This window comes from Perca fluviatilis, chromosome 20 (genome assembly GCF_010015445.1).
Source record: "Perca fluviatilis chromosome 20, GENO_Pfluv_1.0, whole genome shotgun sequence".
In the NCBI taxonomy this organism is placed as follows: domain Eukaryota; kingdom Metazoa; phylum Chordata; class Actinopteri; order Perciformes; family Percidae; genus Perca; species Perca fluviatilis.
The window spans coordinates 11,854,722-11,866,729 of NC_053131.1; the positions used below are offsets into that span (position 1 = coordinate 11,854,722).

Genomic DNA, 12,008 nt, shown 5'->3' on the forward strand with positions numbered 1-12,008 from the left:
AAATATATAGTATCAGAACAAACATGATGAATTAATAGATCTTACCTATAAATTAAAGTGGTATGATAATGCCCTAATAATGTGCACAATAATGTGCATAATGTTATGTTAATACAGAAATAGTAAAACAATCTATATATATATATATATATATATATATATATATATATATACTGTGTGTGTGTGTATATATATATATAGATTGTTTTACTATTTCTGTATCTGTATGTTCCTTAAAGGTCCAATGACATGGTGCTCTTTGGATGCTTTTATATAGGCCTTAGTGGTCCCCTAATACTGTATCTGAAGTCTCTTTCCCGAAATTCAGCCTTGGTGCAGAATTACAGCCACTGGAGCCAATCCCACAATGAGCTTTCCTTAGTATATTTTTTAAGTAATTGCATGTTTTGTATCAGTACCACACTTTTCCATAATTGGGGTCAAAAATGACCCCAAGCATTCTCTATGGAATTTCAAAGGTTAACCCTAGGAGCCTTTGATTTTTTATCAACTGTGACTGTCAGGTATACATTTACTGTTGATCCACACCTCTAATGCCAGCAGTCTCACCACCCTGAAGGTTATTTTTTACTAAATGTTAATATTATTTTTAATACTCTCTTCCAATCACTGACCTGATCACTGCTACTAACAGTGCATTAGTGTATTCTTATTCAAAACAGTGCTTACCAAAATCCCTTCATGTTTACTTTACCTTAATTCCCTTACCATGAGTTAAGTTATACAAATACTTTGAAGTTTAAGTTGGAAGTATTGTTAAGTAGTAAGTAATTTTTTCAAGAGGCAGTGCTGTGGTTAGTTATATAACTTCTAACTGGTAACCACCAACATGTCAGAAAGGTCTGTTGGCACTTTGACATTTCCAGTTGAAAATTTATTTCAGTGCTCAATATTCAGTCAATTACAATGTGTCACGATGACAGTCAGCCTTGATGAAACTAAATATTGCCATGTTTACATTTCCTGTCAGTAGCTGGGGTGCAACCATAGACTGTTAATATTATGGCTGCAACTTATGGTTATTTTTAATCGATTAAATGTTTAGAGTATGGAATGTAACAATAGTTACAAGCTATAAAGACAAGCACGTTTTGCAAGATTTCATGCACTTTCAGTAGAGCAAAAATTATTTCAATATGATTTATTATTTTTAGTAGTGGCTCTAAACCTGCTAGCATTTACAGCACTTCTCAGTAGTTCGTGAAATGGTCACGTTATTTAATCTATGGATTCGTGTACAAGGACACGTTTTCTAATTTTTTTCGTGTTGGTGAGGACGATTTTTAAGCTAATGAATTTCAATGGGAAGCATATTTAGTGATCACAGCACGATTACATGGCGTGTGGCGTATCCTTTCCCCGTGCTTCTTTTCCGAAACCCAACCTCCATATAGATGCTTCCCATTATGTGCTGAACACACGAATAAATGACGTTCTCAGTTGCCTTTAAACATGTAAATATACACTATGTAAATATACGCTTGAGCACAATCATGAGGTGTGTGTGTGTGTGTGTGTGTGTGTGTGTGTGTGTGTGTGTGTGTGTGTGTGTGTGTGTGTGTGTGTGTGTGTGTGTGAGATATTGTATTGTAAAGTAGTAAGTAGTCTTTTTACTTAAGAAAGAAATTTCCTAAGTTTACCGCATAAAACGCATTCATTCTAATTGGGGTCATTTTTGACCCCACTCATGGAAGAGTGTAGGTATTGGTAGGTCATGCATCTAAGGGTTAAATAATGTTAAAATGTTCAAGTAGCATACTGTAGATTCCCAGAAGGGATATGATGTCTGCCACCCTAATAAAACAAGAAAAAGCTGCACCTACCTCAAAGAGAGAGGCAAGAAGACCCTTAAAATCAGTTGAGAGCTTGCTCAGTGCACTTCCTTGCCTCTGGGCATCGCTGTCAGCACAGATCTCAATAAGTACGGCAATACGAGCTTTTAGCCAGCCAAGATTCCCCTCCTGTAGCTCTGCATCATTCCTCAGCTCCTGCACACAACAAAATAGTGTGATACAGCCCATGTGGTCATAAGAGTCATCTGACGCAAAGTGTCACAGTCTCATGTAGTCAGCAGTGACACTGACAAGCCGGTAGCACATCACAGCTGTGGGGTGTTTGGACTAACTCACCGTGATGGTAGCCTTCACCTGGCCATATTTTCTGGGGTCATTGGCTCGGTTTCTCAGCAGCCTCAGTTGGCTTTCTTTAGATATCAGCCAGCAGGAGAGTTCAGCGTACCTGTTACACACCATGACGGGAAAATGTCACGTTAAACTCAAAAATATTTCAGGAATAATTGCTTGTGAAAGAAGAGACTGCACTTGATAAAGGCAAATTGTTTCATTAATGGACCTTTATCAGGCATCAAATTTACAAAGCAAATCAACTCATCTTTAACCTAAAGCCCCATGTCTCAAATACCTGAGATAATTAACACATCATAATTAATAAAAACATCTTTTGAAAAAGAAGAATACATGTTTATATCCGCAGAAATGCAAATGAAAATAGTATTTGTATTCTATGAAACACGACCACAATGTTGTATCTCAAAGAAACTCAGTGCTATCCTCTCAAACTTTTCTTTTACATGATTTCATTGATCATTTTACCCTGCATCCGCCTACCAGGTGTGCATTAGACAACACTTACATAAAAAATTATATTAGTGCTTAGAAATAACAGATTGAAGAAATATTTTCTCTGTTTAGGTCAGTTGCACCTGCATTTGAAGGTTAAGGAGTTTGCTGTTGCTAATGTGCACGTCTTCAAGATGTTATTACACATGAGGTCCATGTTGTGGCCACAAGAACTGTAAATGGTCTGGTTCAGACTCCTTTGTGTGTTTTCTTTATGGACAGTGTGTGTTGACAATGTAGACAACATGGAGCGGAATGAAGAATCTTTGCCTTTTCAGTAACGCCTGACAAACCTTTTTTTTTTTTTTTAGATCTATCAAAACCATATGCATTGCAAACATTCTCTTCACCCTCTCTCTCTCCTCATCTCAAGTGAATAAAATCATTTAAACAAGATTACTTTTGGTATGTAATGAATGCAGGGCACTGTCTGGTGAATGAACAACACATTCTTCTATTGTTGCAACAGCGAAAGGTTAAATCTTATGCTGGACAACAACTCAGCCCCTCTGTATGTATGACAATTGTAACCACTGCAACCCCATGGCATCATTACAACTTCACCAAAATAAGTAGTTATTGCACCTTGCATTGTACTCCTTCCATTTATCTGGGTGCTGCATTAGCTTCTGATGGGTGTTCTCGATTTCCTCTTGGACCTCAGAGAAGTCCTTTCTCGCTGTGTCCAGGGTCTGGTGGACAGGGTCACCCTCAGGGAGCTTTTGACAAAGTTCCTCCATCAGCTGCAGCCTTTTCTCACAGATGGAATGGGGGCCCTTTTCCCTAAAGAAGGCCTAAAGTAAAACAAAAGCACAATTATGTACTTCTGTTAGAAGTGACCACCATGAATACAGGATTTTAAATAATTTTAAATAAAAAATGTGTGTCTGGCCTCAATCAGCAACAGTATTTGTTGGGCAGTGACACTGGAAGGACCTCAGTTCTTTTGGATTAAGTTTATCAAAATCTTCCCATGCTGCTACACAGCCGTGAATTTGCATTGAATTGTTTCACATTGACTTGATCAATACATGAAACTCAGCCAGCTGGCCGGCCACTCTATGCTCACCCTGTGCTCCTTGATGAGCCTCTCGCTCCCCATGCTAGCCAGGTGGCGGTTTTCCCTGGTCACCTCCGCCTGACACTCCTGCAGCAACACCATCAGCTTGCTCCGCTCCACCTCCACTTTAAGATGCAGCAGGTGAAAGGGGGCCTCTGTCTGAATGTCCTGTGAAATGAGAAAATTCGACAATTACAAGGCCAGATTCAAAGCAATTTGTGCAGCTTGTTTCAAACCAGGGGTGATTCTAGGATCAGACCTTTAGGGGGGCTCAGCCCCTAAGTAGAATGTGAAACGGATACAGTGACTTGCAGAAGTGTTAACCCCCCCTGTTAAATCAGTAATTTCATTAGCCGATAATCTCTGAGCTAGCTACTGAACAACAACGTCAGCTAACAGTGTTTTTGACACTATTAACACTATTATGGAACTAAACCTGACACTTTATAAGTCACAGTAATAACGACCAATTTGACACAATGTTCTAACATTCAGTGATTTTAGTTGCTTACGTTTCAATTTAGGTTCTAATCTGCGCCATGAAATTACCAACTTCTTCTCTGGGGACTACCAATGTTAAACTTCACAACCGCACTCCTGCTCTCCCTCTGACAGATCGTAATAGAGACTCAGCCAAAGGCTGGAGTCAGGCACAACCACCTCTGATTGGCCAAAACTATGTTTCTGTTAACCCTTTCCTTGACTGGGTTACAGGTGCATAGCATTGGCAACAGCGACGCAGGATGTTAAACCTTGAGCCCTCCTAAAAAGGGTCAAAAATTGCCAATGTTTCCAATGTTTGGGCTAACGTTAAAAGGTGCCATACAAATTTTGGCTTATTTATATTAGTAAAAAGGGAAAAACATTGAGATTGGAATTATATATTATTCGTAATTATCACTATTAGTTTTCACCTTACGTCACAATTGTGGAGCTGCAAAAAGATTTCTAAAATGAATATATGTATATTTATCTAATTGACGTAATTAAAAATGGACTTAAAAAGATGTCATAATGTCTTTGCAATCTAAAATGACACTATTCAAGTACTAACCTTCCAGTGTTTGTGCAGCTTCCTGACTGTTTCCTGTAGCGACTGCTGCTCCTGCTCTGGCAAAATATCTGTCAGCTCATCACAAGCCTTGAGGAACGTATTCAAGACCCGCTGGTCCAGCTGACCAAAGAACTCCTGCAAAAAAAATCAAGACCTCATCATGTGTCCCACATTGTAAGTCATGTCTAAATTGCATGCATCCTTCTTATTCTTTGTTTTAATTTTACTGTATATATTACTCTGTTGCATTGTTCCATGCTGTGCTAGGACTGAATGTGGTGGTTAAATAGACATAAGATACACTGTATGCACAGCTATGCATGGCATTGTATGATGTTAAACTGTACTTTCCTGAATCTTGCACAAGGCACAATTTTCTTACCGTGTGTTTCTTGAGCAGCTCCTCTGGGTTGCCTCTTTCTGTCAGACAGTTCTGTGCCGTTTTAAGAATCTTCTCCAGCTCTATCCGTGACTCATCAAACCTCTTCATGAGGCAGCTGTTTGCCTCCACATGCTTCCGCCACTCTGTAGATTCCTTAATCATGCCCTTAACACACAAACAAGTAATTTCTTTAAATACTGAAATACTGAATAGAGCTGAATATAAATGAAATAGGCCTTGGATGATTACTGTACCTGTGAGGAGGTCTGCAGGTCTGCTACTCTTTTCTGCAAAAGGCTCATGTCCATGTACTGGAGGGTTTTACTACTGCTCATTATTTTCTGGATGGTCTGCTGGTTTCTCTCTATCGCTGTCAAACACTTCTTACAGCTATGTGTGAAGGTCACCAGCTCCTGAGTATTCAATGACAAGCAGAGTGTTAGTCATTTATTAATATCTTGAGGCTGTGCTTTTCATTCTAACATGATGACAAATGAAAAATGCTAGTTATAGGTATGTTATGTAATTTATTTATTTATCTATGTATTTAAACATTATTCAATACAATTGATATGGTACCATATTGAAACTCCTGTATTAGTTACCTGGCATTTCTGTTTAAAGTCTACTGGTCCCTCAGAGTCGCCGGTGCTGGTGATATGACTGGCCTTCTCCAGAGCCTGGTAGAAGCCTGTGATGTTCTTCTCCATTTCTTCCAGTGGAGGTAATAGAGACTGGGACTCCCTCAGCAGAGGCAAACATCTCTCCCTTACCTGATTGGAGGAAAGCATGTTATATAAAGCAAACTACATGTGGCTGATATGCTGTTTTGATCTTAAATCAATTACAGCAAATAAATTAATATTTTTGGGGCTTTAACGCCATGGCAGCAATTAACTATGTTTTACATAATGCTTAAAACAATCATTTGCATAATAATTGCAAACTGGCAGCCCTATATTTTGCTATGATACAGCACATTTTAATCTTTGCTCAGTTCCAAAAATTACCTGCAATCCTTATTAATTCAAGCTTTGGTTAATCTTTGGATAACAAAGGGTAACTTATTTTGGTTAATATTCAGGTAGATTATTTTGTTAAAGGTTAGAATAAGGATGATCATGTTTTTGCTTACTTTTATGTAAAAGAAAACCAAAAGAACTCCAATATGTTTGTATAAATAGTTTTGGATTCCTAAATACATCAGGAAGACACTGGCAAAAAAAACACACACAAATACACACACACACATGCACATGTAAAAATAGAAAGAAGAAAAGCTAAACAAGTGAATAACATACTGTATAATGACATGCACACACCTTGCTCAGCTGCTCTTTGACCGAAGCCATCACAGCCATCATCTGTGAAACTTCCTCTTGTGGGGTGTCTTTGGTCAACAGCTGAGCGGTACGGCTCGCTGCCTTACAGGCGGCTTCCATAGCTGGCACTTTGTGCTTGACTTCCTGCAGTAAATTTGGATATAGAGTATAGGGATTTTTCATTGCACAGCAGACAGATGAAAATCAGTCTATACAGAGGAAAGGATGAGCGAATCAGCTGCTTACCTCAACATCTTGAACAAAGGCTCTGACGTTCAGGAAAGATACTTGGACAGGAGCAGTCATCTTCTCATTGGTTGCATCCATAAATATTTTCAAGGTATTAATCCCATCGTGGTAGTCTTGTCTCAATTTATCTACTTCGTCTGCTCTTGCATACTAATGAAACAGAGGAAGACAGTAAGTTATCTTTTTGCAAAGCTGATGCATCAGAAGGGATCATTATATTATTTATTCACGGTACAGTTGTTCAAAGGGCATTTACATGTTTGACTTTGACAAACAGCTCCCTCCATCTCCCGTTGAGAAGGAGAAGCTGCTGCTTCAGATCCCGTGAGACTGTGTCATCGCAGGTCTCAATGAGAAAGTTCCCCGCATCGTTCATGTCCATGTGCTGCTGCATCCAATGAGAGAGGTTTCTGAAGAAATCCTAAAAGAAAAAAGGAAAGAAAGACCATAGCTGCAGAGACTCAAATCTCCATTTAAGCTGTATAATACAAATATTACTATTTATCATGACTAGTATCTGTGATTGTCCTTACACGTTTGGCATTCTCTGACTGATTGAGCATCTGCTCACCATCCTCTAGCCAGGCCTGCAGAGATGCCACTGTGCTACTGTACTTCTCCCAGTTCGAGATCACCTCCTCCAGCATGCTGCGAACACTCCGCACCTCCAAAGCAAGGTTCCTCCACTGAGCTGTGGCATCACTAAGGAATTTACTTACCCCTTCTGCTTCATCAACTGGAAGTAAAAAAGAAACTAGTTCAGTTTAGTTAAAAACACAATATAGGTATCAACTGTACAGGTATAAAAATATTGAATATGTTGATCATTTTGGTTGATGCTACAGGCTGTTAGGTCAGAAAGATCATGCCAAAATTGCATTCCAACTAATGCAATTATTGTTACGTATGCATGCACAATGCAATAATATGATTTTTCTGTTCTATAGGATTAAACATATGTTAGAAAAAAAAAGTGCAACTCCATATTTACAGAAAGAAGCGGCTTAGGAAACAGGCAAAGTTAAGGTTTTAAAGATTATCAGGCTGTATTTAGACTTACCTTTGTTACAGGTCTTAGACCCTGTAACATTAAATCAATAATAAGGCTGTTTAACATGAGCCATAGCAAATTTATATATGTTACATATATTATATACAGTGCCTTGCGAAAGTATTCGGCCCCCTTGAACTTTTCGACCTTTTGCCACATTTCAGGCCTCAAACATAAAGATATAAAACTGTAATTTTTTGTGATGAATCAACAACAAGTGGGACACAATCATGAAGTGGAACGAAATTTCTTTGATATTTCAACCTTTTAAACAAATAAAAAACTGAAATATTGGGCGTGCAAAATTATTCAGCCCCCTTAAGTTAATACTTTGTAGCGCCACCTTTTGCTGCGATTACAGCTGTAAGTCGCTTGGGGTATGTCTCTATCAGTTTTGCACATCGAGAGACTGACATTTTTGCCCATTCCTCCTTGCAAAACAGCTCGAGCTCAGTGAGGTTGGATGGAGAGCGTTTGTGAACAGCAGTTTTCCGTTCTTTCCACAGATTCTCGATTGGATTCAGGTCTGGACTTTGACTTGGCCATTCTAACACCTGGATATGTTTATTTGTGAACCATTCCATTGTAGATTTTGCTTTATGTTTTGGATCATTGTCTTGTTGGAAGACTAATCTCCGTCCCAGTCTCAGGTCTTTTGCAGACTCCATCAGGTTTTCTTCCAGAATGGTCCTATATTTGGCTCCATCCATCTTCCCATCAATTTTAACTATCTTCCCTGTCCCTGCTGAAGGAAAGCAGGCCCAAACCATGATGCTGCCACCACCATGTTTGACAGTGGGGATGGTGTGTTCAGGGTGATGAGCTGTGTTGCTTTTACGCCAAACATAACGTTTTGCATTGTTGCCAAAAAGTTCGATTTTGGTTTCATCTGACCACAGCACCTTCTTCCACATGTTTGGTGTGTCTCCCATGTGGCTTTTGGCAAACTTTAAACGACACTTTTAATGGATATCTTTAAGAAATGGCTTTCTTCTTGCCACTCTTCCATAAAGGCCAGATTTGTGCAGTATACAACTGATTGTTGTCCTATGGACAGAGTCTCCCACCTCAGCTGTAGATCTCTGCAGTTCATCCAGAGTGTTCATGGGCCTCTTGGCTGCATCTCTGATCAGTCTTCTCCTTGTATGAGCTGAAAGTTTAGAGGGATGGCCGGGTCTTCGTAGATTTGCAGTGGTCTGACACTCCTTCCATTTCAATATTATCGCTTGAACAGTGCTCCTTGGGATGTTTAAAACTTGGGAAATCTTTTTGTATCCAAATCCGGCTTTAAACTTCTCCACAACAGTATCTCGGACCTGCCTGGTGTGTTCCTTGTTCTTCATGATGCTCTCTGCGCTTTACACGGACCTCTGAGACTATCACAGAACAGATGCATTTATACGGAGACTTGATTACACACAGCTGGATTCTATTTATCATCATTAGTCATTTAGGTCAACATTGGATCATTCAGAGATCCTCACCTGAACTTCTGGAGAGAGTTTGCTGCACTGAAAGTAAAGGGGCTGAATAATTTTGCGCGCCCACTTTTTCGTTTTTATTTGTTAAAAAAGTTTGAAATAGCCAATGAATTTCGTTCCACTTCATAATTGGGACCCACTTGTTGTTGATTCTTCACAAAAAATTACAGTTTTATATCTTTATGTTTGAGGCCTGAAATGTGGCAAAAGGTCGAAACGTTCAAGGGGGCCGAATACTTTCGCAAGGCACTGTATGTTATATATATATATATTCTTTACAAAGAAATTAGTAATAAAAACAGAAGTCTTACTTGAACTGTCAGACTTTACATAAACCTCTGCAGCTTGCCTGAGGCCTGTGAAGATTATCTCATACTGCTCAAAGAACCGGTGGCCTTCTACAAAAGTCTAAAATAGAAAGGCAAACATGAAAATACAGATTAAATAGTCTGATAGACACATTGCCATTCAAATACTGCAACTATAAAAACAATAATTTCCACTTACAAGGTAGGTTTGCAACAGGAGTTCAACAGAGTCCCGTCTGCCATATTTAATGATCCAGGACTTTAGCTTTGACTCAGCCAACATAAGAAATGCCATCAGCCGATACTTCATTTCCCAGAATTCCAGTTTAATCAAGTGAGCGTGTGATGATGTGGACACAAAATTGAACCTGCAAATTAAACAGATGTTCAATAATCATTCCATTTTTACTTTGATTTTTACAAGAGGCACAGAAGACCAAACACAACCACTGTCCTGCTGTTTACCCAAAGCATTTATGCCAAGGTGCTGGTATACACATACCCCTTGTCCTTTGTTTTCTATAACGAAATGCTGAACATACTTGTACAATCACAATCTTGAATTCTGTACAATCTGCTAAAAACACCAATAAAAAAGACTTTGCAAAAAAAAAAGAAAAAAAAAAAGAAGACCAAACAGAAAATGTTTTACTTAAATAACTGGTAAACATCAATTTGATGTTCAATTTTAAAATTTGTTTAGGAGAAACTAGAGACAAGACAATATGTAAATGTAATTATTCTGCTAAAGGTCTTACCGTTCAGCCATATCTTGGAGCTGCTCAGGTGGGACAGGTACCCCATTTACTGATCTGTCCCTGTGGATCTGCTGGAAGGTTTGTCTGTGCGATTCCAGGTTTTTTAACACCTCCTGCAAAATTTAATCACATATAATCATGGCCACGTTGGCCTTCCTGTGTACAGCACCTGTATAAAATGATTTGGATACCTACCATGGCAATAGTATGGTAGTTATCCAAACACATTGAAACTAAAGGTGCGCTGTGTTACCTTATGCTGCTCTAGTTTTCTGTGCAGAACATTGGCTGTCTCTTCATGAGCATGTTGGATGGGAATGTCCTCTCTCAGAGCCATCTCTGCCCTGTGAAGCCAGGCTCCAATCACTCCCAGAGGACCCGGCAGGGACTTGTCCAGATGGATGTGCCAGTCCAGCAGCTGAAATTGAAATCCATTAAAAAACCCATTCTACCAAAGCAAGAACCTACCATAGAGGAGGCTATGCTGATCGAAACATTTCCACATGTTCACAAGCAATCAGGCTACAAAAGAGTTGTATGCCAGTCTGGACGAGCTGTGGATGTCCAGAGGAGCAGGCTGTACAGTGAACAAAACGTCCTCTGTTTCCATCTCCTCTCCTCTGGACAAACTCTTATTAAAACGCTTAAATTACACTTTGAACTTTCACTGGCAGACAGTGAAGAGATGCACCCTAAATTGTGTTACCCCCATATGATACCTTCACTATGGCAATGTGATTTTCAAGCAAAAAACAGCATAATGGCAAATAACTAATGGACAATCTAGGTATGATTAATTATCATAATTAATTCAGCTTTCTTTGTGGCTTGGTTATAAATTATTCATGCTGTGGAGAAGTATGCAGTACAATTACCCTGGCAGAGACACGGTCCCACGCCTGTTTGACCAGAGCTTGGTCCACGGACAGCTTGCCGTCTCTGTGGACTGGCTGCAGCAGTGGATCTGTCTGCTTTTTCTTCATTTCATACTGTACACGGAAGCTCTTAAATTCCTGCAAAACAAAAGGATAAAATGAGAAAGATGTGGTGAGAGTTAATAGATGTCTTTGTCAAAACAGAATGCTATGTAACAATGCACTTTGTCTTTCCAGGCTTGATTAACCTGATATTTGTCAGTGAGATTTCCCTCTGCTCCCTGGGCCCGCAGCACATCTCTCTCCAGCTGATCTAAAAACACCTTCAGCTCTCTCAGCATCTTTCGCTCCTCTCTCTGTTCACAATCAGGGAACATGCAGCTTCAGCTTCAGAGTCACAGAAACAGACTGATTTTAATCCTTTATTATTATTATTTTAGATGAGCATGCCAATATGTAGAGAAACTCACACCAAACAGACATACCAGAAAATACTCTCTATTTCTCCACCCTCTACATTTTAGTACAGATTAGTTTTATAAGTCATGGTAGAAGGAAAGGGGTATGAACAGTAGCATCTTCTTCAAACCTCTGATTTAGTCTGTTAACTTAGTGAAACATACCTCAAGCATTTGCTCTATATCTTGGGGACCAAACTATCCAGGAAAGCAGCAAGGCACACAAAGAGATACAAACACACCACAAAATGCATTAGAACAGCAGGGAGGAAAAAAAGAAGCAGAGTGGATGGAAAAATGAGATTAGGGCGAGGTGGGAATACACTCCAAACAGAGAGCATGCAGCACTG

The 12,008-nt window shown here is 39.3% G+C and overlaps 1 protein-coding gene across 1 annotated transcript in view; it reads right to left on the bottom strand.

The window, feature by feature from the left end:
• Positions 1-12,008, bottom strand: part of syne1b (spectrin repeat containing, nuclear envelope 1b) — an 85,052-nt gene that overhangs the window by 57,821 nt on the left and 15,223 nt on the right. Inside the window, exons 10-28 of the mRNA XM_039785417.1 lie at positions 11,824-11,856; positions 11,449-11,556; positions 11,201-11,338; positions 10,579-10,743; positions 10,326-10,438; positions 9,767-9,935; positions 9,571-9,667; positions 7,261-7,463; positions 6,984-7,148; positions 6,725-6,877; positions 6,479-6,622; positions 5,762-5,929; positions 5,411-5,569; positions 5,157-5,321; positions 4,775-4,909; positions 3,730-3,888; positions 3,246-3,454; positions 2,151-2,259; positions 1,845-2,009 (exon numbers count right to left, since the gene is read on the bottom strand). Of these exons, the coding sequence (XP_039641351.1) occupies positions 1,845-2,009; positions 2,151-2,259; positions 3,246-3,454; positions 3,730-3,888; positions 4,775-4,909; positions 5,157-5,321; positions 5,411-5,569; positions 5,762-5,929; positions 6,479-6,622; positions 6,725-6,877; positions 6,984-7,148; positions 7,261-7,463; positions 9,571-9,667; positions 9,767-9,935; positions 10,326-10,438; positions 10,579-10,743; positions 11,201-11,338; positions 11,449-11,556; positions 11,824-11,856 (2,757 nt within the window). The remainder of the gene's footprint in view (positions 1-1,844; positions 2,010-2,150; positions 2,260-3,245; positions 3,455-3,729; positions 3,889-4,774; positions 4,910-5,156; positions 5,322-5,410; positions 5,570-5,761; positions 5,930-6,478; positions 6,623-6,724; positions 6,878-6,983; positions 7,149-7,260; positions 7,464-9,570; positions 9,668-9,766; positions 9,936-10,325; positions 10,439-10,578; positions 10,744-11,200; positions 11,339-11,448; positions 11,557-11,823; positions 11,857-12,008) is intronic.